Raw genomic sequence first — 24389 nt, forward strand, 5'->3', positions numbered from 1 at the left:
CCGGGTCTTGATTGTGATTAGCTCTTGGTGTGATTAGCTGCAGTGATGGGGGCTAATTATGTTATCTAATGTGGTGAGTTCATATTTTATAAATAAATTAAGGTACACATTATATAAGAGCTGAGATTCCCTAAATTACAAACCACAAAGAATTAATAACAGTTCGTGCAACCCTTGAATGTTAAATGTACGAAAAAACACAAATTGGGTTTTACTTGGAATTCCAAAGTAGTTCCAGCAATAAAGTTTGAGAACAAATTATTCCAATCTTTGTTTCTCCAAGCATTTGGGGGGCATATTAGCTCATTAAATTCTCCTTAATCCCCTTGTGAAATAAGGCAGTAAGATCACGGTTGTATAGAGGAAGACTTTGAAGTGAAAAGAAGCAACTTAACCAGGAACAAAAAGCAGCTGGTTACAGAGCTAAGATTTCCAAGTTCGAGAGCGTTTTCATATGCCAGGCTAAGTCTAGTTAATTAACGGAGCTATACTGCCCTCAGTTCATGACTACTTCATCTTCCTTTTCTTTCTCCTTTAAATACATGCTAAATAAAAATTTATAGAACTTAGAAACTTGAAATGTATGGGACAATTGAAGTTTTGATATTATCTCTGACCTTGTCTGATGATATGATCTAAGAATTTGATGTTGTTTTTCATATTAGTGTTAAAATATTATTTATTACATTTTTAATGCATAGCATTCGCCAACTGATTTCTGCATATAAAGAAGAGAGACCTAAAACTCCTCCTGAAAATAGCAACCCAGGTATGTCATCTGCTAAAGAATTACTCTTGGTGATTCTACCATAGAAAAAGTAGGAGTGAGGAAGTTTCAATAATGAAAGAACTATGAAAAAGTTAGTGTAAATTGCATGTGTATTTTATTTTTTAAATTAATTTCTTAATAGTCTAGTATTCAGAATTGTTGAAGAAGTTAATTGTAGGTAATTTAAAATCAGAGACAGTATTGTCTGAAAAGAAATTCATGTATTTAATATGGCCCTACATTAGATCTTTGTGTAAATAAGAAAAAAAATTTAAGTTAGTATGATATATATTTCATCTATCATCATATTATAGCAGATTGGACTTCTTATGAAAGTGAACTTTAACTTCTACAAATGGTTTACATTTAATGAATGAATAGTTATTAGTTACTGTGTAGTGATTACTCTCACTAAAAAAGTTACCATCATTAAAACTGGGAACCTCAATAATCCCTTCCTGGTAGGCTAAGAAATGATAAACAATAAGAACTGCAAAGCTGAGCCAGTGTGCAGCATACCAGTGAGAGATTATTTTTGAAAGATACTTACCAATAGTACAGAAGGCAGGTAAGCAGTGCCTGGTTGAGAACCAGTTATTTTGCCTATTGTACCAACAAGGTCTCTATTACCAACTTCATTCCTTACAGATCCAAAAAGAGTGAGATAGGTTGACTTCATTAGGACCAAATGTTTACTTCTGTATTGGATAATTGTCAAGACAGTATAGTTTTGAAAGAACAAGATGTTCTCTTGCCATCAGTTAAAGATTATCATAATAGATATTCAAATAGATGAACTTGAGACTCTGCAGTTTCTAATAAAAGCACTAAAAATGCTTCACATTAACAAAAACAGTGTTAGGTCCCCTCATTGTGGCATTTAGCACATCGTACAAGCTGTCTGAGGACACCTTTAACTTAGTAAACCTCTGTCTAATCAAAGGGTGGCTCAGTAGTTAGTGAAGAATCTGCCTGCCAATGCAGGAGTTATGGATTCGATCCCTGGGTCGGGAATATCCCCTGGAAAAGGAAATGACAACCCACTGCAGTATTCTTGCCTGGGAAATCCCATGGACAGAAGAGCTTGGTGAGCTGTAGTCCATGGGGGTCGCAAGAGTTGGGCACAACTTGGTGACTAAACATACAGTTCCATACAGAACTGTAGGTTGGTTTAATATGTCAGAGGAGATACAGAGATGACCTAGAATCTTGGTTTTCAGTATGCTCAGAATAGAATAGAGTTGTCCCTGGTTACTTTCTGTATTTTTCTAAACAAAATTTTCAAAGAAAACATGTTTATTGTTCATTTGTTCACTAAACAGATAACTGTCAAATGTCTTTTATGTACTAAGCATTGTTCTGATGTCACAGGGTGCAAACATTTAAAAATCACTGCCCCTGCCCTCCAGGCTCGAGCTACCAGGACTCCTCTCCCCCTGAATTCACTGCATGTGAGTCATCCCTCCAGCATCAAATCATGACGACACATGTGAAATGTTGTCCAAGAGCACCGGAGTCCATCACCCCCTCCTTCCTTCCATCCCTCCCCTTGTTCATCAGCTTCGGATCTGATGATGTATGCCTTCCAACCTGAAGAAGCATGATTTCTGTCAACATTTGCCATATAATGGGGAGGATTGATATAATGATATCCCTCACTAGTACACAGGACTGTTTGGACCATCCTGCTCTGTGTGATTCAGATACTCTTGAGCAGTGGAAGGACATAGTCTCAAGAGATTCTTTTTAAATACATTAGTGTATGTGTGTATATATATACACATATATATATTTAAAACTTTTTTTAAAGTTCAGCTTGTGTGTACCCTACTGCCTGCTCACCACAAGTCTAGTCCTCATCCCCACCACCCAGCTGACCCCCTTCACCCATTTGCCCTCCCCCACCTCCCTTTCAAGAGATTATTCTTTCTAAATCTGGAATCACTACATCTTTCATACTTCTCTTGCATCTGGAAAGAGGGCCAGGAAAACTTTGTTTCCTATGTTTTCCCACGCTCTGAAGTTCAGTGCCTGTAGACCAAGCTTCCCTGTGAGAGGGCGTTTTCATCCTGAACTGAAGAGCCAGAGAAGTTGTGTTATGTCCCAGCAAGACACCTGTTCCTCTGTTCACTGCTCCAGGCAATGGAAGTCCAGGAACACTGTGCTGTTTAAGCGTGCTCTTGTCAGCTTATCGTACTGATTCTATTAATGGTATAATATAATTTTCTGTCAGTCTTCTACAGTTTGGTTGGGATTATTGTCATTGTAACAGCAGTTCTTTCTTCTTTTTTTTTTGTTTTGCATTTGATGACTATAAAGGAGAGGAGTGATTCTTAGGCATTAATGGCCTGCGAGTATAGTACAATCACTGTTCCCTCTAGTGTGGTCTCCAGGTATGGTCCCAAAGGAATACTTTTAAGCAGAGCATCAGTCTTGAGGTTTTAATATTCTATACTTTTCTTTTGTTGATTTTAAATGTCTTGCTTTTTTCTTTAATAGTGGATGAGAGTTCTGAAGAAGACTGTCTATGCAGGTAGGATTTTATGGATGTTTTAAAATTGTATGTTTAAGGGAACACGGGGAAGAGAAACTAATGTTTGTTGAGTGTTCTACTCTGGGTCAGACACTGCATTATGTGCTTAACATCTGTGACCTCCTAGAGTCATCTCAGCAGCTTTGTAAAGTAGCTGTGTCCTACTTTTACTTAATTAGCCAACTGTGGTTCAGGAGGTTGATGAATTGACCCATGATTCCATGGTTAAAGTGAGTTGACCTGTGATTTGACAGCTGGCCTGCCTGTTTCCCATGCCCACTCTTGTGTCCCTCAGCAGAGATTGAGAAGTACCCGTGTAGCATATAATCTAAAGATATAATGTAGTTCTTTGACTTGTGTCCATTTTAAGTTTTAGACATTGCACTCCCTTTAGAGTAAAGGGGAGAAGTGGGACCTTCTCAATAAGTGTTTCCCCTGCTGAAGAACCAAGACTGCCATTTTTGATGGACACAGATTAGTCTCTGAACCAGGGACAGACAATGGAGAAGGAGCAGCTTATCCTTCCACTTTGTTTTAAGTCATCAGGTTTATTCCAGCTTGGGGAAACAAAAGTTATGTCAGTCGATCAATTGGATTTTTAAGTTCACCTATTAGGACTTGGTGAAAACAAATTATTTTCAGGCTCTGCCAGTATATCGGCTGTCACTCTTTGTTATGGAAACTAAGAATGAGCCTTAACTAGATATTTCATAGATTGGGAAAGATAGAAGCAGAAACAGGTGTAACTAAAGACTGTTTTGGAGACTTCCCTGGGGGTCCAGTGGTTAAGATGCTTAGTAAGACTTCTCCTTCCAATGCAGGTGGTGTGGGTTCAATCCCTGGTTGGGGGAGCTAAGATCCCACATGCCTTGGGGCCAAAAAGCCAAAATATAAAACAGAAGCAACATGGCAACCAATTCAATAAAGACTTTAAAAATGGTCCACATCAAAATATGTTAAAAAAAAATGTTTTCACTCATTGTTGTTGTCTGTTTTTGCTGTAAAGGTTTTCCAGCAAACCTGGTGATGATTTATGGCTTACATCAAATGATGAAGTCTTAGATTTTGAAACCAAGGTAAAGCGTTCTGTTGTGAAATTAGTTTTCGTGCTCTGAATTTAGTTTCCTGTGACATTTACTCTTAAAATTCAGCAGTGGTGTCCCTCTCACTGTTTTCTGTTTGCAGTGGAAAATTGGTCAGAGCAAACTATTTTATAAACATATGACTAGTTGGTTTTTTTTTTTTTACTTTGATAAATATGGAAGGTGGGGGTGAAGGAAAAAATGGGCTGAAAAATACATAGTGACAGAAGAATCGTATCAGAAAAAGCTTGCCCACAGTGGAGGAAATACGAAATTTGGTCAAGGATAAAGAGTCTTTCTGTGAATTTTAAACCATAAGGACATGACTTATGTAATACTCATAATGATATCTTTAGTGGACGTAATTCCTTATTGTAATGATCATGGAATCTTCCTGGAGCCTTTCAGTTCCAAAACTACATAGCCTATATCATCTAGTTTCTGCCCCCAACCCCCCGGACACTTTATTTTGGTTTCTTAGAGTTGTTAGGAGGGTGGTTTTTTTAATTTTTTCTTTCTCTGTTTTGTTTTGGCTCTGCATTAAGACTAAAATAATTGTTGATATGATGGAGATTTAGAAATTAAAATTCTGTTTCTCAAAATCCGTATTATAAAGGGATTCCGCTGTGTTTTCTAAAGCATTCTATTAAGAGGATATTCCCAACTCTTCATCTCATTGAAGAATACATGTTTTGCCTAAAATAATAACCAGCTGTAGGAGCAGAGACTTTTAATAACTGTAAGATAAAACGTACAACCTCAGATTTATTTTTCTATTGTAGTTTTTAAAAAACCTACTCAAAGTCCTTGTGTCACATTCTGAAACTTCAGAATTCAGAGATTTTGTATTATTCTCCTTCAAATATTCATCTTATAGACCCTGTATCAGTATAAATGAGTGAAGTTCAGGAAACAGTTGTGCATCTCCTGGAGTGTGTAGCATAGGTCGTGAATGTAAGAGCCATTTTAATAGTTTTTGAATGTGAATTAGTGAAGAGACAAATGGAATTGTATATAATGTTACAGGTAATATAATATACATAATATATCTCTGTTAAATCTGAATTCTGAAAAGATGACTTACTTTTATATTCCCTTTTTCATATTTAGGATGTAGAAGTTGACTTGAGTTATGCTGAGGAATGAGGTCCTGCATAGCATGGAAATAAATAAGAAATATGTGATAAGAAAAAGATGACACTGTATTTTTCAGTGTCCTCCAATTGTGAGCTGAGAATTTTAGATTAAAAGTTGTTGACCTTCTTTTTAGCCCCATCTTGTGTTCCATTAAATATTTCTTTTCAAGCCATACATTCTCCTCAGAATTCTGAAGCCAGTTCTGTTACTTAGCAGCTACGGGATCTTGGCAAAACCTGTCTTAACTGGGTTCAAAGTAGGCAGTTTTTAAAAGTCGGGTATTTTCTTCCAAAGGGATTAGGAAATCTTCATGCAACTCATTATTCACATTAATTTTAGCAGAGTATCTCTGAGAGCCTTCCAGAGAAGTCTGTGGATTGTTTATCTGGAGCTGCTGGTCCAAGAGGAAAAAAGACGTTAAATGGACAAGTAGAAGGTGAGAACCGTGTTTTATAGAAAAGTCATTTGGCAAAACGTTGGATTAAAATGGGGTTGCTGATATGTTCTAATCGCCAAAGAAAATCACCGTCAGAGACATAGTGAGGAAAAAGATGAGAAGGGAAATTATGTATCTTATCAGGTTTCAGCCACAGATTACATTGAGAATCCAGTTTAAGGACCTCACTTATTGGTTCCTAAACTTCCTTAACAGTGCAATGTTTAAGACTCTGTCCGATTAAGACTCTCCAATGCAGGGGGTGCAGGTTCGATCCCTGGTAAGGGAACTAAGATTCCATGTGACACATGACCCCCCAAAAAGTATTAGTTCTGTTTCAAGATACTGTACATCCTAAGGAAGGTCAAGAAATAAGAGGCAAGAGGGAATGAAGGATGAGAGAGGCAGAGGGTACAGGGAGGAAATGAAGGAAAGGAAGCACAGGTCTGTGGGGGAAGGGGGCAATTAGTAATGAAGGTCTTTAGATAAAGGGAGAGTATTTGATATGGACAATGCATTAGAAGTGAGCTTCCAGTACCAAAACTTGTCAGAGAAGAACAGCAAAAATGTCCCCCTCTTCCTGTTTTCCTCATTGTTAGGAAGGCATTCAGGATTGCGGTCCCTGGGCGTGCAGAGCTGTGTGTTATCCTCTGTGGAGGACACGGGCATAGGTGCTCAGCTGTAAATGTTTGCAAACTGGTGTCATAGAAATGTTGCTGCTTTATAGGATGGTGTCACGTAGGCCAAAAAAGAGAACTAGAAAGAAGGAGCGAGCAGGGGGCGTGATAGGGAGATCAAGGAACCTACAGCCTGATAGTCCAATGAAAGTTTCCAACTTGTAATGCAGTTTCACTTTGAGGGGGAGTGTTAGAGTGAGGAAGTTGAGGCTAAGATTTCAGGAGAATAAATTAAGTTGATGTCCCTGTTAGCTCAGTTGGTAAAGAATCCGCCTGCAATGCAGGAGACCCCGGTTTGATTCCTAGGTCAGGAAGATCCCCTGGAAAAGGGATAGGCTACCCACTCCAGTATTCTCTGGCTTCCCTTGTGGCTCAGCTGGTAAAGAATCCGCCTGCAATGGAGGAGACCTGGGTTCAATCCCTGGGTTGGGAAGATCCCCTGGAAAAGGGAAAGGCTACCCACTCCAGTATTCTAGCCTAGAGAATTGGACATGACTGAGGGACTTGCACTTTCACTTTTAATGTAGAAGCAGACTCCGTATAGACCAGAGTTTCTCAAATTTTAATTAGTCGCCTTTGGACCTTGTGTGAAGTGCACATGCTGAGCAGGAGGTCTGAGAATCTGTGTTTCTGACAAGCTCTCCGAGAAGCAAGGGTGTAGCCTTGCATTTAGAGAAATCTGGAAGAACGTTGGATAGTGCAGGACATAACAGGATCAAGGAAAAGCATTATTATTTTTTTCTTTCTGAGTGTGTCTATAGCCAGAGGGAAGCAAAAAGTCGAAGTCGCAATTATAGTGTAAGATACCACTGCTAAGCAAAGAGGGAAAAAGAAGTGGTGGGGATGATCCATAGAAAGAATGTAAAGGGGGAAGAATTCAGACCACAGATCCAGAGATTACTACCCTTTGGATGGGAGAGAATCTAGTGAAAGGATGAAGGGAGGAAAGTGGGCCTTAGGGAGGTGAGTTTGGAGTTGAAGAGGAAACTTGAGAGAACTCCTAAATGGCTTCAGAGTATTTACCCTGAAAAGAGATAAGATCATTGTTGCTCCAGAGAATACTGGAGGTGGCAGGGGGTGCTAGAAGTGGGGGAAACCACAGCCCCTCTAAGTAACTCTCAGGCATCAAAGACATGTGTAGTATTGGTATTTGTTATTCAAATTAGATTAATTTGAATATGGAGACACTGACTTTTTTCTTTTTAAGATAGCTGATTTTTTGAAAGTTGTTTTACAGAAATCCTTTGAAACATTAACTTGCTGTATCAAACCAAACTAAGTTTTGAAACAAAACAGGTTAATAGGGTTCATTCCCTAAATGCTAGAAATATTTTCAATAAATACTACACTGATTTTAAAACATGCAATATCTAATAATTCTGTGGCAATTAAATGCATTATTTCCTTTTTGATCATTGTATTTCAATATTGAGAATTTAGTATACATTATTTCCTAGATGTGTCTTAAATACCTTCTTCCGTGAGTGGATCGAGAATCTTTAAGATGGCCCAACTAGAGGAGCCAAGACATGTAGACATACCAGTAGCCTACATGGATATGGGAAAAGAATGAATATTTTTATGAGCCATTTTTCTACAAGTGTGTATCCAGGCTAATGAGTTCACTACTCTTTTTCCGATGAGAAATGAGCTATACATTCTGGTGAACTGTCATCCCACTGTGCACTTCTTAAATGACTGGGCAGATTGAAGAACATGATAAATACTTGTAGTATAATGGTGGAAATGATAGCTGCTATACTGCATTCAAGATGTACTGGTGCATTTTGCCATCAGCTTTCATGTTTATCTTCTTGGGGTCATGCTTTGCTCCTCTGATTAAGATCACTTTTCTCCTCATCAGTCGACAGGTTCACATTGATCTGTGTGCACTTTAATATTTTATAAAGTCATTGAAAACGTAATGTTACTTTTGAAATCTTAACTATGTTTTGTTAAACCTGTATTTCTATTTTTTCTTCACTATCCATTGTGGATTCCTATGTCTGTTTTGCTGGTGTCCTAACGTACCCCTAAAATCAAGACACTAAAACCGAATGTATTCACTGCCAAGGCTGAGTGCCAGGATTCTGCTGAGTCCTAACTCTGCCTGGATGTACAGCTGGCTTTCATGTTTACATGAAATTACCTCTGTGTCCCTTTTGCCTTTTAGATTCTCCTGGGAAATATCCTAATGTGAAGGTAAAAACATTTATGTTTTTATCTTGAATTATGAACTGTGGATTGTATCATATGTACGTTATTTACTAATGAACTTGTTTCCAAACCCATTCAGCCTGCAGTCTTAGTGAAAGACTCTGTTCCTAGTAAAACAGTCGGAATGAAGGATTTACAAACATCCAGTTCAGGTAAATTTTGCAATACACATTTAACTCTGGAACGAAAGGGAAAGGGAAGTCGCTCAGTCGTGTCCGACTCTTAGCGACCCCATGGACTGCAGCCCACCAGGCTCCTCCATCCATGGGATTTGCCAGGCAAGAGTACTGGAGTGGGGTGCCATTGCCTTCTCCATAACTCTGGAAAGAGGGACACTGAAATATTTGAAATGCTAAGTCTTCATAGTCCTAACTTCTTTTGGCAAATGTAATTGAAGAGTTTGACATACATAATCCAGATGTTATTGTTGGTGTCCGTGTTTTGAAAAAAAAGGTAGGTACAAGCATAAAAACAAGAAATTTTTAAAATGTAAGCTTGAACTCAATATGTTTCCGTGTATGTTTCGATACCCTGAAGTTCTCTGTTTGGAACCTCTGTGCTTCTCAGGAATTCTCAGAGATTAATTATTAGATCGAAGATTTTTCCAGTGCCCAAAAATGCTTACTTGATCTCTGACCTTTACCTAGAGTAAAGCTTCACTTGCTAAATTGTCAGTTGTATTTCGGTTTATAATTATTTCATTTTAGTGTTGTTACACAGATGAATGTAGCCCTATCAGATGTTTTGGTTAGCAGATGGTGTGTGTGTGTGTGTGTGTGTGTGTGTGAGTTTATGGTGTCTTTGATTATTAAAAGTAGGGGAAGTAATCATACTTCAATGACTATTTGATGACATAATATTTTAAAATAGTGATTCTGAAAGTTTTTGGCTTTAGGATCCTATTATACTTTTAATACTTAAAAATTATTGAGAATTCCAAGGAGCTTTTGTTTTTGTCTATTGATGTTCACTATATTGGAGTTCAGTTCAGTCGCTCAGTCATGTCCAACTCTTTGCGACTCTGTGGACTGCAGTACACCAGGCTTCCCCGTCCATCACCAACACCTGGAGCTTACATAAACTCATATCCATCGAGTTGGTGATGCCATCCAACCATCTCATCCTCTGTCTTCCCCTTCTCCTCCATCCTTCAATCTTTACCAGCATCAGGGTCTTTTCAAATGAGTTGGTTCTTAACACCAGATGGCCAAAGTATTGGAGTTTCAGCTTTAGCATCAGCCTTTCCAATGAATATTCAGGACTAATTTCCTTTAGAATTGACTGGTTTCATCTTGCAGTCCAAGGGACTCTCAAGAGTCTTCTCCAACACCGTAGTTCAAAAGCATCAATTCTTTGGTGCTCAGCTTTCTTTATAGTCCAACTCTCACATCCATACATGACTACTGGAAAAACCAGAGCTTTAACTAGATGGACCGATATTGGCCAAAAAATGTCTCTGCTTTTTAATATGCTGTCTAGGTTGGTGTTAACTTTTCTTCCAAGGAGCAAGCATCTTTTAATTTCATGGCTGCAGTCACCATCTGCAGTGATTTTGGAGCCCAAGAAAATAAAGTCTGTCACTGTCTCCATTGTTTCCCCATCTTTTTGCCATGAAGTGATGGGATCAGATGCCATGATCTTAGTTTTCTGAATGTTGTGTTTGAAGCCAACTTTTTCACTCTCCTCTTTCACTTTCATCAAGAGGCCCTTTAGTTCTTCACTTTCTACCATAAGGGTGGTGTCATCTGCATATCTGAGGTGATTGATATTTCTCCCGGCAATCTTAATTCCAGCCTGTGCTTCATCCAGCCCAGCATTTCTCATGATTTACTCTGCATACAAGTTAAATAAGCAGGGAGACAATGTACAGCCTTGACGTACTCCTTTCCCTATTTGGAATCAGTCTGCTGTTCCATGTCCAGTTCTAATTGTGGCTTCTTGACCTGTATACAGATGTCTCAGGAGGCAGGTCAGGCAGTCTGGTGTTTCCATCTCTTTAAGAATTTTCCAGTTGGTTGTGATCCACACAGTCAAAACCTTTGGCATAGTCAATAAAGCAGAAGAAGATGTTTTTCTGGAACTGTCTTGCTTTTTTGATGATCCAATGCATGTTGGCAATTTGATCTCTGGTTCCTCTGCCTTTTCTAAATCCAGTGTGAACATTTGGAAGTTCACGGTTCACGTATTGCTGAAGCCTGGCCTGGAGAATTTTGAGCATTACTTTGCCTAGCGCGTGAGATGAGTGCAATTGTACAGTAGTTTGAACATTCTTTGGTATTGCCTTTCTTTGGGATTGGAATGACAACTGATCTTTTCCAGTCCTGTGGCCACTGCTGAGTTTTCCAAATTTTCACAGCATCATCTTTTAGGATTTGAAATAGCTCAACAGGAATTCCATCGCCTCCACTAGCTTTTTTTGTAGTGATGCTTCCTAAGGCCCATTTGACTTCGCATTCCATTATATCTTGCTCTAGGAGAGTGATCACACCATGGTGCTTATCTGGGTCATGAAGATCTTTTTTTGTACAGTTCTTCTGTGTATTCTTGCCACCTCTTCTTAATATCGTCTGCTTCTGTTAGGTCCATACCATTTCTATCCTTTATTGTGCTCATCTTTGCATGAAATGGTTCCTTAGTATCTCTAATTTTCTTGAAGAGATTTCTAGTCTTTCCCATTCTATTGTTTTCCTTTATTTCTTTGCATTGATCACCGAGGAAGCCTTTCTTTTCTCTCCTGATATTCTTTGGAACTCTGCATTCAAATGGGTATATCTTTCCTTTTCTCCTTTGCCTTTAGCTTATCTTCTTTTCTCAGCTATTTGTAATGACTCCTCAGGCAACCATTTTGCCTTTTTGCATTTCTTCTTGGGGATCATCTTAGTTACTGCCTCCTGTACAATGTCACGAACCCCCATCTATAGTTCTTCAGGCACTCTGTCTATCAGATCTAATCCCTTGGAGTCTATTTGTCACTTCTATTGTATAATCCTAAGGGATTTGATTTAGGTCATACCTGAATGGTCTAGTGGTTTTCTCTAGTTTCTTCAATTTAAGTCTGAATTTGGCAATAAGGAATTCATGATGTGAGCCACAATCAGCTCCTGTCTTCTTTTTGCTGACTATATAGAGCTTCTCCATCTTTGGCTGCAAAGAATATAATCAATCTGATTTAGGTATTGACCATCTGGTGATGTCCATGTGTAGAGTCTTCTTTTGTGCTTGTTGGAAGAGGATCTTTGCTATGGCTAGTGGTTCCTCTTGGCAAAGCTCTGTTAGCCTTTGACCTGCTTCATTTTGTACTGCAAGGCCAAATTTGCCTGTTACTCCAGGTATCTCTTGACTTCCTACTTTTGAGTTCCAGTGCCCTACAATGAAAAGGACATCATTTTTAGGTGTTAGTTTTAGAAGGTTTTGTAGGTCTTCATAGAACTGTTCCACTTCAGCTTCTCCAGCATTAGTAGTCAGGGCATAGACTTGGATTACTGTGATATTGAATGGTTTGCCTTGGAAATGAACAGAGATCATCCTGTTGTTTTTGAGATTGTATCCAAGTACTGCATTTCAGACTCTTTTGTTGAGTGTGATGGCTACTCCATTTCTTTTGAGGGATTCTTGCCCACTGTAGTAGATATAATGGTCATCTGAGTTAAATTCACCCATTCTAGTCCATTTTATTCACTGATTCCTAAAATGTTGATGTTCACTCTTGCCATCTCCTGTTTGACCATTTCCCATTTGCCTTGATTCATGGACCTCTTTCCAGGTTCCTATGCATTATTGCTCTTTACAGCATCAGACTTTACTTCCATCACCAGTCCCATCCACAACTGGGTATTGTTTTTGCTTTGGCTCCGTCTCTTCATTCTTTCTGGAGTTATTTCTCCACCGATCTCCAGTAGCATATTGGGCACCTACTGACCTGGGGAGTTCATCTTTCAGTGTCCTGTCTTTGTGTCTTTTCATACTGTTCATGGGGCTCTCAAGGCAAGAATACTGAAGTGGCTTGCCATTCCCTTCTCCAGTGGACCACATTTTGTCAGAACGCTCCACCATGACCCGTCCATCTTGAGTGGCCATACATGGGTTGGCTCATGGTTTCATTGAGTTAGACAAGGCTGTGGTCCATGTGATCAGTTTGGTTAGTTTTCTGTGATTATGGTTTTCATTCTATCTGCCCTCTGATAGAGAAGGATAAGAGGCTTATGGATGCTCCCAGATGGGAAAGACTGACTGAGGGTCTTGTTCTGATGGGCGGGGCCATGCTCAGTAAATCTTTCACCCAATTTTCTGTTGGTGGGCGGGGCTGTGTTCCCTCCCTGTTTTTTGACCTAGAGGCCAACCTATGGTGGAGATAGTGAAGATAATGGTGACCTCCTTCAAAAGGCCCCATGCTTGCACTGTTGCTCTCAGTGTCCCCGTGAACACTGCAGCAGGCCACTGCCGACCCACGCCTCCACCAGACACTCCTGGAAGATAAAACTAAAACACATAAAGCACGACACACACAATCCTAATGGCTGATTCCATTAGTCATTAGAGTTTTGCTATCACATATGCTGTCTCTGAAGAACTCCACTGTGCACTCAGAACAGAATGAGAATGGAAGTGACGTTTAGTGTTATTGTGAAAATAGTTTTGACCTCTTAGACCCCCTGACCCAGTGGGCCTCTGGACTTCAGGATTCTCAGGGTACGCTTGGGAACCATCATTTGAAACCATTGACATGGTTGGATGTGAAATGATAAAGGGGCCCTTGTGCTGACACAGGATTTAAAGTTTCACTTTTACACTTCTTGCTTGTTTCTTTGACTTCTCTTAAGAAATTAAGACCCAACAGTTCCTTTTTTTTAAAGCAAATATTTCTGTGTTGCAATCATTTTTGCCCCATGGTGCTCTGTGCTCTTTGGATCCAGTGTGGTCCTAGACTCATCCTATTTTCACGTGGAGACAATTAGTGACCCACAAAGCTATCATTTCCTATATAAGTTTATGATGTTTATTCAAGGCTTAAAAAATCAGTTCTGAGGATACTGATAATTTGAGGAAGACCGTCTCGTTGTAATTAAAGCAGTTGGTGGTGGTGTTCAGTCGCTAATCATGTCCAGCTCTTTGTGACCCCATTGACTGCAGCACACTAGGCCTACCTGTGCCTCACCATCTCCCAGAGTTTGCCCAAGTTCACGTCCATTGAATCAGCGATGCTATCCAACCATTTCATCCTCTGCTTCCCCCTTCTCCTCCTGCTGTCAATCTTTCCAGCATCAGGGTCTTTTCCAGTGAGTCAGCTCTTCACATCAGGTGCCCAAGGCATTGGAGCTTCAGTTTCATCATCGGTCCATCCAATGAGCATTCAGGGTTGATTTCTCTTAGAATTGACTGGTTTGATCTCTTTGCTGCCCAAGGAACTCTCAAGAGTCTTCGCCAGCACCACAATTTGAAAGAATCAGTTCTTCGGTGCTCAGCCTTCTTTATGGTCCAATTCTCACATCCGTACATGATACTAAAAAAAAACATGGCTTTGGCTGTATGGACCTTTGTCGACAAAGTGATGTCTTTGCATGTTGTCTAGGTTTGTACCATTAATTAAAGTAGTTCAGTTCAATTCAGTCGCTCAGTCATGTCTCACTCTTTGCGACCCCATGAATCGCAGCACGCCAGGCCTCCCTGTCCATCACCAACTCCCGGAGTTCACTCAGACTCACGTCCATCGAGTCAGTGATGCCATCCAGCCATCTCATCCTCTGTCGTCCCCTTCTCCTCCTGCCCCCAATCCCTCCCAGCATCAGAGTCTTTTCCAATGAGTCATCTCTTCGCATGAGGTGGCTAAAGTACTGGAGTTGTAGCTTCAGCATCATTCCCTCCAAAGAAATCCCAGGACTGATTTCCTTTAGGATGGACTGGTTGGATCTCCTTACAGTCCAAGGGACTCTCAAGAGTCTTCTCCAACACCACAGTTCAAACGCATCAACTCTTCGGCACTCAGCTTTCTTCACAGTCCAACTCTCACATCCATACATGACCACTGTAAAAACCATGGCCTTGACTAGACGGACCTTGTTGGCAAAATAGTACCATTCATTAAAAGTGTTTTTAAAAACCATGGTCTCTAGAGCATACAGCATTGTAAGGCATAATTAAATGTAAAATAAATTAGATTTATATATTGTCAATAAAATATTTGTATGTTGAAAACAAATAATTATTAGTAAAGTTCTTATGGAATACAGACTATGTAATAGAAGTTGAGTGAATCAAAGTAAATAATACTAGAAAATTAAAAAACAGAAGAAATGAGATACACTAGTTAACGTCTTTTCATGACTGCGACACGTAAGATACAATAAGCTGGGAAGAACTAGTGAGTCTGAGGGGAGCGGGGGACTTGGAACTGATTCTCTGAAGAAAGACTTTGTACAGTTAGTCAGAGTTGTATTCTTACTCACATTCTAATAAATGGAGACTTTGTTTTCACGTTTTTCAGATTTGGCTTCTACTGCTTTGAGCCTCAGTCTCGAGACTTGTCAGAGAGCTGGGCGTTTGAAAGTTGGTGATCAGTGTCCATCGATGTCACAGTCAACGACCAAAAATCAGTCAGCATCCACAGAATTGGGACAGATGACCGTAACAGATGAAGTAAAGAGGAATATTGCAGTGGTGTTTCTGGTAGGGAATTCCACGCTCCATGACCCGTGCCAGTCTCAGCTGCCAGAAAACAGAGAAAGCCAACAAGGTAATGCAGAAGCCCAGAGCACTCAGCCGTGCGCCACCTGGGCACGGCCTTACCATCATGCTGACGCTTCCAAATTAGAGGTTTTGTGGCAAAATCTACCTTGTGTTGACTCCTTTCACGCAACCTGCAGCCAATACCAGTAAATACCTCTTAGCAAGATGTTGGCATTCTCCCTCTGACCATAGTAATACAATAAATAATAAAGAGAGTTAGGAGAATGAAAGTTCATTTTGGCTAATATTTAGCATACACCTGAGAGTCAGTAGCAGGATTATATTTAGAACTCTGGGACTAGTTGGGAGACCTAAGTAGACAGAGATTGCTTTCTCAAAACGTGACTTTGTAGCAATGTTTTTATATAGCTCTAAATTCGTAAGGATTCGTTATCATTATATTCAGTATAATTGCAAAAGCAGCTCTGAAACCAAATATTAAAATATTTCTTGTGTTTTCTATGACTTCATATATTTTAGAATTGGCTTTCCCGGTGGTAATGGGAGTCATGGGAAATTTGCTACATAGTACCTCCTTCTCAGCTCTGTCCACATAATATCAACTTGTTTTGTTATTTGTAATGAATTAAGAGTTCACAAGGGATATTGGTTTGAAGGAGTGCTGTATCATTTAAAAGCAGTATACAGAAAATCAATTCTGATTCTACTAGGATGCCCAATCTATTGAGTAACCATGTCTAATAATGTGTTGTCCATAAATACTAATTAATTTAGTGCCTTTAATCAGTCATGTGGTCAAGGCTATAGTAAGAAATCATACACTGTTTCTTTTTACACTCCTGTAGTTATTTCGTTTCTATCCTCACCTTTGCATTTACAGAATATTCTCAGTTATCTCCTAGAATAGTGACTACAAGCTCTAAACTCAAAGTGTTTGTCCTTTTCTTTTTTTTTTAATCTATACAACTGAGTCATTTGCTCTTGTTTCTCCATGAGCTTGGTAAGTCCAGGAAACACAGATTCAAATAAAACGGCTACACGAGTCCCTCCAACACTGGACGGTGTGAAATAGGAAAACTACAAAATAAATAGAAGCAGCTTCTGTCAGTTCATGTTGATTGTTTCTCTTCTCAGTCGATACCTTTTATAAAATATCAAGCAGAATCTCCTCCTTCAGAGTCCCAGGATTTGTACATCTATTGGTTTCTTAAAGATTGATTCTATACGAGACCCAGAAAGTTTTATATCCTAAATATTTCTGGAAACATCCCACAGTTCAGGTCTGCATCACCTTTTTTCCCCCACCGTTAATGCCTTCAGATTCATCTTCCTCGTTTTATTTGCGTGCTCTTCAGTTTCATCCCTCCCTCAGCGTTTAGTCACCAATCTCAAAAGCACACGTGACCATGAAGCACTCTAAAGCACATTAATGTCTAGACCTCTGAAAGCACCATTAATGCTTTCATAACCTGACTTCTGCCTGACTCTCCATCTCTCTCTCTTTCTGTCCTTTGCCCTGGAATTCTGAACTGCTGTTGATGTCCCCCTCACCTGTTCCTGTTGTTGTTGTACAGTCGCTCAGTCATGTCTGACTCTCTGTGACCCCATGGACTGCAGCACACCAGGCTTCCCTGTCCTTCACCATCTCCCAGAGCTTGCTCAAACTCGTGTTTATGGAGTCGGTGATGCCATCCAACCATCTCATCCTCTGTCATCCCCTTCTCCTCCTGACTTCAGTCTTTCCCAGCATCAGGGTCTTTTCCAGTGAGTCAGCTCTTCACATCAGGTGGCCAAAGTAGTGGAGCTTTAGTGTCAGCGTCAGTCCTTCCAATGCATATTCAGAACTGATTTCCTTTAGGATGGACTGGTTAGATCTCCTTGCAGTCCAAGGGACTCTCAAGGTCTTCTCCAACACCACAGTTGAAAAACATCAGTTCTTTGGCATTCAGTCTTCTTTATGGTCCAACTCTCACATTCATACATGACTACTGGAAAAACCACAGCTTTGACTAGACAGACCTTTGTCAGCAAAGTAATGTGTCTGCTTTTTAATATGTTGTCAATGTTTGTCATATCTTTTCTTCCAAGGAGAAAGTGTCTTTTAATTTTATGGCTGCAGTCACCATCTGCATTGATTTACGAGCCCCCCAAAAATAAAGTCTGTCACCATTCCCATTGTTTCCCCATCTCTTTGCCATGAAGTGGTGGGGCCAGATGCCATGATCTCCGGTAGTCCCTGTCCCTGTACTTTGACAATATCTACCCTGTCGTGCGTGTGCTTCTGTCCCCATCTTGCTGCACCCTTAAGTGCTCTCCCTTTCCTGCCCTCTGTTCCCTTGAAGTCTCTGCTCAGACATTATCTCCAGAAGAGCCATCCCTGACACCTTTTATCTACATTTTTCTTTAAACTGTGGTATCTAGTACTGAGCAGAAACCTGAGAAATAATTATTGAATAAAAGAAATAAAGACTATTTATACCAAGGTGATTTTTAAAATTTTATGTCTTTTTTTTTAATTTTATTTTTTAACTTTAAAATATTGCATTGGTTTTGCCATATATCAACATGAATCCGCCACAGGTATACACGTGTTCCCCATCCTGACCCCTCTTCCCTCCTCCCTCCCCGTACCATCCTTCTGGGTCGTCCCAGTTTACCAGCCCCAAGCATCCAGCATCGTGCATTGAACCTGGACTGGCAACTCATTTCATATATGATATTATACATGTTTCAATGCCATTCTCCCAAATCATCCCACCCTCTCCCTCTTTATTGGAGGATAATTGCTTTACAGAATTTTGTTGTTTTCTGTCAAACATCATCATGAATCAGCCATAGGTATACATATATCCCCTCCCTTTTGAACCTCCCTCCCATCTCCCTCCCCATCCCAGCCCTCTAGATTGGTAAGAGCCCCTGTTTGAGTGTCCTGAGCCATACAGCAAATTCCTGTTGGCTGTATATACCAAGGTGATTTTTAAGAGCTTGTCGTCTGCAGTTTAGGAGCCAAGAGGATTGACATGTGAAGAAATAATTTACAGTTCAGATGTGTGTCTATCACTAGGAAAATCTAGAAAGATACACTAGAAAAATCTTTAAAGTACTAAGGTAGCTACAAGGAAAGAGATACCTTTTATCTGGTGAAAGATAGCTGTAATCAAAGACAATTTCACAAAGCAGGTTGAGTCTTAAAAGAGGAAAAGTAACTTGTCAAAAGAGTACAGGGAAGCATTTCAGATTAAGGAACTGACAAAAGCATAAAAAGTAAGAGGAATTTTGTAAACCATGAGTAATGTTGCAGTCAAAGCTTGGCATGTTTTTAAAAAGGTATTGTTATGAAGTAGAGAAGAGAATGTATTGTGACTTTATATGTCTGTCCTGTATTTTGAAATTTTGTTTGGTTTCTGATTGTTTTGTTCACTGATGTTTGGATGAATCTGTGACTGAATCTTTGAGCTGTATGTGTGCCTGTAACCTGGTGACATCTGGCATTTCCCAAAGGATTTGGTTAAAATTTTTAGATCATTGGAAGTATTTCTTAAAGAAGTAGATATTCAGTTGAAGATTAAGATTGACTTAATCTGTCATTTGATACAATGTTTTAGATCTACGTTTTAAATGAAGATTATGTCTTTTATCTAAACATTCTAAGTAATTTTAACTAAACATACAGATTTGTCAGCAGAACTAGACTTGGAAATGATATCAGAGGAAGCACAGGAAAAACCTGATGGAGATGAAAATAACCATTCACAGGTATGTAAAACTGTAAATTTCAACTTCTGGTTTAATACTGTATGAGAAAATGTGTATCAAACAAGGCAAATTAGAATGGAAAGATAAGTTAAAACCCATCACAAATGAGTTAAAGCAGAAGTTCGGTGAAATACAAAATTACCATTTGTCCTGAGGAAGATTCACTACGTGATAACCCTAAAAAAGGAGTAAACAAAAAGGAAATATCTCCTAATATGACAAATAATATACTTGATTGTGAGGGAAAAGATGCATTTGGAGTATCTATGTCTCTAGTATTCCCAGCATTTCCTGAACAAAAAGAACCCAGTCTTGAAAACTTTTTCCATTGTCTGTAAACTCTGGGTCCCTGGGATATGCTTGTCGGTCATCTTCAAAGCTTTGTTTCACTGAAAATAAAGTAGACGTTGAAAATGATCAACTAGACATTGAACACGTGTTTATCAAAATTGAGGAGAGTTTTTATAATGATACAGAAAATAAAAATGGAGCAGACCCAGTAGTTACATTTGAAGTGAAAGAAGAATAAGAGTTTGATATGCAAATGTCACAAAATATGAGGCAAAATCCTACTAATTGGAAATTAGACATCCGACAGACACATCAGTCTAGTCTGTGGCTTGTCTGCTCCGGGAAGATGAGACACATTATTCAAATAAAAAGCCACAGTACTCCCGCTGTTGTTACAAATACTGATCAGAAAAGCAAACCAATACAGGACTGGTTCCAGAAGCCACTGCATGCGGATAATTGTAGTGCTAGTAAGGATAAAAGCATGGAACTCAACTTAGAAAATGGGAATTCTTCACCGAAAAGTCACAGAGCATCCAAAGTGTATGTAAATGAAGAATTCCAGAAGGATATGCAGAGATTTAAGAATGAAATAGACATGTTACAAGTAGAGTTGCTGGCTTTGGAAAAAGAAAATTCAACTTTCAAAAGAGGTAGAGGTTCCTTTGCTCTTGCTTTGGTTTTTCTCTTTCTCAATGATCTGGTCTGTTTGATTTTCCACTTATGAATAAAGTGGGGTCATCTAAATAGGTAATTGTGTAGAAATAGATTGTCTGCCATCACAATAATAGGAATGCAGGAAACAATTTTCATGGCTTTTGTCCTTCAATCAGTCTAATATCTAATTCTGTCTCTGTCAGTCTTTCATGTGGACTGGGAAACTCATTTAGCTATGTACCACGTGATCTTCTGAGCCTGAATAAGCACCAGGGAAATTGCTTAAGAAGTATAATCAGCTAGGGTTTTGCAGTTTGTTTTTTTTTTCCTTTAACTCTGTCAGATTAAATATGTTGTATTTCCATAGAATGGGAAGAGAGCAGTGACTGAGAGAAGGGACATAAACAGGTGTTCCCTCTAATCTCTTCATTGTGGTTGAATGTGTGTGATCTTCTCTGCTTTCCACAGTCACTGGGCTCTTAGATTCCCAGCATGGCTGCTTCAGGATCTTTTCAATAACAAATACATGTGCTCCCACATAGGCTTTAATCACCACTCTCAGATGTTTATTTTGGGACAGACCTTTCCATTAAGTTTTTTACTAAAATGTAGTAAGTTTTGACATGTGTGATTTTGTCACATAGGGTGTGTGGGGGTGTGTGTGTGTGTGTGTGAAAGTTGCTCAGTCGTGTCTGACTCTTGGCGAGCCCTTGGACTGTAGCCTGCCAGGCTCCTCTGTCCTTGGTATACCAGAGTGGGTAGCTGTTCCCTTCTCCAGGGGATCTTTCCAACCCACATCTCCCGCATTGAAGGTGGATTCTTTCATATTTGAGCCACCAGGGAAGCCCATAGGTAGTATAAAACCACAGCAAAAAAGAAAAAATATTGTCTTTATCTCCAAAGGAGAAAACTGAGTTTTGAGACGCTGAGAGATTTTTCTTTCTTCAGTAATAGGTTTTTAAAATTGTTTGTTTGCTCTTTTGTGTAAGAGGTGCTTTAACTGAATTTGAACAATAGACAAGGGGAAAAAAAATAAAAACCTCTATGTATTTTCCGGTAAAAAAAAAAAAGGAGATGAACCCTATCCCCAACTGCTGCTGCATCACTTCAGTCGTATCCGACTCTGTGTGACCCCATAGACGGCAGCCCACCAGGCTCCGCCGTCCCTGGGATTCTCCAGGCAAGAACACTGGAGTGGGTTGCCATTTCCTTCTCCAAAGCACAAAAGTGAAAAGTGAAAGTGAAGTCGCTCGGTCGTGTCTGACTCTTTGCGACCCCATGGACTGCAGCCTACCAGGCTCCTCCGCCCATGGGATTTTCCAGGCAAGAGTACTGGAGTGGGTTGCCATTGCCTTCTCCATATCCCCAACTAAGGCATTTAAAAATACTCTGCCAAAGTCACGCTTTTAACTTATCTGATTAATCTGATGAATTCATTTGGTAATTTATCACATTCAAGGTTACAGAATTGTATCATTTCTTTTGGTGCCATAAAATGCTAGGGAAAGCCACTTTAGGGGCTTCAAACAAAACCTTGAACTTTTTTGAATTTTATTGCTGTTTTTGGTAAATAGTGGGGCAACAGTATGCAATTATTTCTATACCCTCTAGCTGTAAGGTTTGACGGTTATTGCATGTGGAATTGGGAAGCATTACTTACATTCCAGAATTCCACACTAACAACTCCTCAGTTTCGTTCTGCTCCTTGTGTTTTGGTAAACTTAGGTAAACTTTTTCTCATATATTTTAGTGAACACCATCACTTTTTTGCTATCTCCGGGATCCAGGTGAAAAAAAGAATTGTAAAAGGCAGAGGGAAAAGAATAGCTTTAGTGCAGAAAGAATGTTTCCTTTCTGTCTCTGAGGCACTAAGGTGTCACATCCTCTACATCTGGCTGTTTAATGGAAAATCCAGGTGGTAAAGACTGAAGAGGACAGATTTTGTGTCTTTGTCTTTTTATTTCTCTGTCTCTGCCAGTCAGATGGGGAAGACTGAATGTGAATAATTGCATCTTATGAAGAAAGCCATTTTTGAAATTTGGGGAATTTTGTTTCTTTTCCTCAAACAGAAAGGAGCAGATTTTACAAAAATTTCAGTGACTTGTAAGTGGTAAAATAAGCACAAAAATGTTTTTATCACTTAAATTCAGGGCAAACGCTGAAGCAAATAATAAAATTGAAAACAAAGATCTTTATAATAAAGAAGTAGCAATTATTCTTAGTGTCAAACTTTCACTAAAGGTTCAAGAAAAGAAGCACAAAAGTAGTGAAGTGGAAGTATCAGACAACGAATGTGATGCTGCTGCTGAGAGTGGATTGATTCAGCAGAGAAAGAGTGGAAGAAACAGCAGCCAGGAGTTTCCTGCTGCGGAGAATGAAGATTTTGATAGGTAATCCTGTATCAATATTTCACATCAGATCATTTGTTATTTTCCTATAAAATAATTTCTAACTTGAACTAATGTTTGTGATTTACACATTTTATATTTCACTAGGGATATAGTTATTTTGAATACTCTTGTCCTTTAGCCTCAATACTAGAGTTCCTTTGTTAACATACCACCATGTTACAGTATTAGAGTATTCTGGAGTTGACTGCATACTTGCCTTAACCAGTGTGTTGTAAAGTTAAATTTATGTCACTAATGAGCATCCTTTCATTTCAGTCTGAGGACTTCCTTCAGCGTTTCTCATGAGGCGGGACTAGTGGTGATGAACTCCCTCAGGTTTGCTTTGTCTGGGACAGTTTTTATTTCTCCTTCATTTCTGAAAGACACCTTTTCTGGATAGAGTACTCTTGGTTGGCAGTTTTGTTCTCCTAGCACTTTGAGTATGTCCATGGATGGAGCCAGATTGCTGTTGGTGGCGGGAGAGCCGATGAGGCACCTGTTTTTCAGCCATGATGCTCTTGTCACCCCATCATGTGGGTGGTTTAAAAGTAAACTCCCCCCACTCTGGCCAAATATTTCCTTGATTTCTTCTCTCATGGTACATGTACCTCATGTCATTTAAAATATTATCTAAATTAAGTATGGCTTTTTTCTGTGAATTCTCTTTTTAGTTTATTTTTGGCTGCGCTGGGTCTTTGCTGCTGCAGTGCTTGGGCTTCTCAGTGTGGTGGCTTCTCTTGATGCTGAGCGTGGGCTCTAGGGTGCTGGCTTCAGTAGTCGTGCAGCACGGGTTTCGTTGCCCCGTGGTGTGTGGGATCTCCCCTGACAAGGAATTGAACCGGTGTCCCCTGTATTGGCAGGTGGACTCTGAAGCACTAGACCACCAGGAAAATCCCTAAAGTCACCATGATTATATTTAGAAGCAACACAAAAAATATAGTGTAAATCTAATTATGACTCCCACATCTAAGAGTCATGGTGTTTAGGCAGTGGACTCCAGGTTTTCAGTGTAGCCCTTGAGCTTCTTCCAGATGCATCTCTCTACTTTCTTCCATATATTTTGTACTTTTCCTTCCAGGTTCCTAGGAAACAACCTAGATGCCACGTGCTGATGTTTGTGCTCACATTCGAATCTCCAAGTAGAATGGTTTTCTCCCTTTTCTCTTTCTCATGACCTCCTGTCTTCACTTCTCCTATAAATCTTTCCTTATTACACTTATGACTTTCATATGTCAACTCTTACATATCATATTGTATCATAACTGTATATCTGTGTTTGAAGGAAGAATTTGTTTTCTTGCATATGTTTGGTACTTCATAACTGTTTTGAGAGTTAATCAATGACTTAAGATGGGCAAGAGTTGGAATTTTACAAGAATTGGTTTTTTATTCTTTATCAATTGAATTATTAGAAAACATTGGCTTTTTTTGTGAATTTTTTAAAAGTAGCTACCCTGGTGTGCACAGGAAGGAAGTAAAGAAAAAGAACAACGCCAAACGGACACCAGAAGGCTGTGTCATTGCACCGATATTTGAAAAGCCCGATTCACTGACTGGTGGTCTGCTGCACGTGAATGATGAAAACAAAGTGAATCAGGATGATGACAGGTACATTCTACAAATTCTTTGTTTGTAGGATAAGTAATATTAGCCCTGAGTACTTCTTCTGGAAATAGAGCAGCATAATACACTGCACAGGCCAAGACAAGGCATTCCTCAACTCTAGTGGACAAACTACAGTTGAAAGTTGCTGAAAGGTT

At 39.5% G+C, this 24389-nt stretch overlaps 1 protein-coding gene across 1 annotated transcript in view; it reads left to right on the plus strand.

The window, feature by feature from the left end:
• The window catches only part of LOC133258936 (ankyrin repeat domain-containing protein 26-like), a 96763-nt gene that overhangs the window by 25729 nt on the left and 46645 nt on the right, over positions 1-24389 (plus strand). The window contains exons 11-22 of the mRNA XM_061435676.1: positions 702-769; positions 2179-2220; positions 3269-3302; positions 4309-4378; positions 5861-5957; positions 8808-8836; positions 8931-9003; positions 15333-15581; positions 19209-19291; positions 22481-22629; positions 22906-22965; positions 24076-24237. Coding sequence (XP_061291660.1) covers positions 702-769; positions 2179-2220; positions 3269-3302; positions 4309-4378; positions 5861-5957; positions 8808-8836; positions 8931-9003; positions 15333-15581; positions 19209-19291; positions 22481-22629; positions 22906-22965; positions 24076-24237 — 1116 coding nt within the window. The remainder of the gene's footprint in view (positions 1-701; positions 770-2178; positions 2221-3268; positions 3303-4308; positions 4379-5860; positions 5958-8807; positions 8837-8930; positions 9004-15332; positions 15582-19208; positions 19292-22480; positions 22630-22905; positions 22966-24075; positions 24238-24389) is intronic.

This window comes from Bos javanicus, chromosome 13 (assembly GCF_032452875.1).
Source record: "Bos javanicus breed banteng chromosome 13, ARS-OSU_banteng_1.0, whole genome shotgun sequence".
In the NCBI taxonomy this organism is placed as follows: Eukaryota; Metazoa; Chordata; class Mammalia; order Artiodactyla; family Bovidae; genus Bos; species Bos javanicus.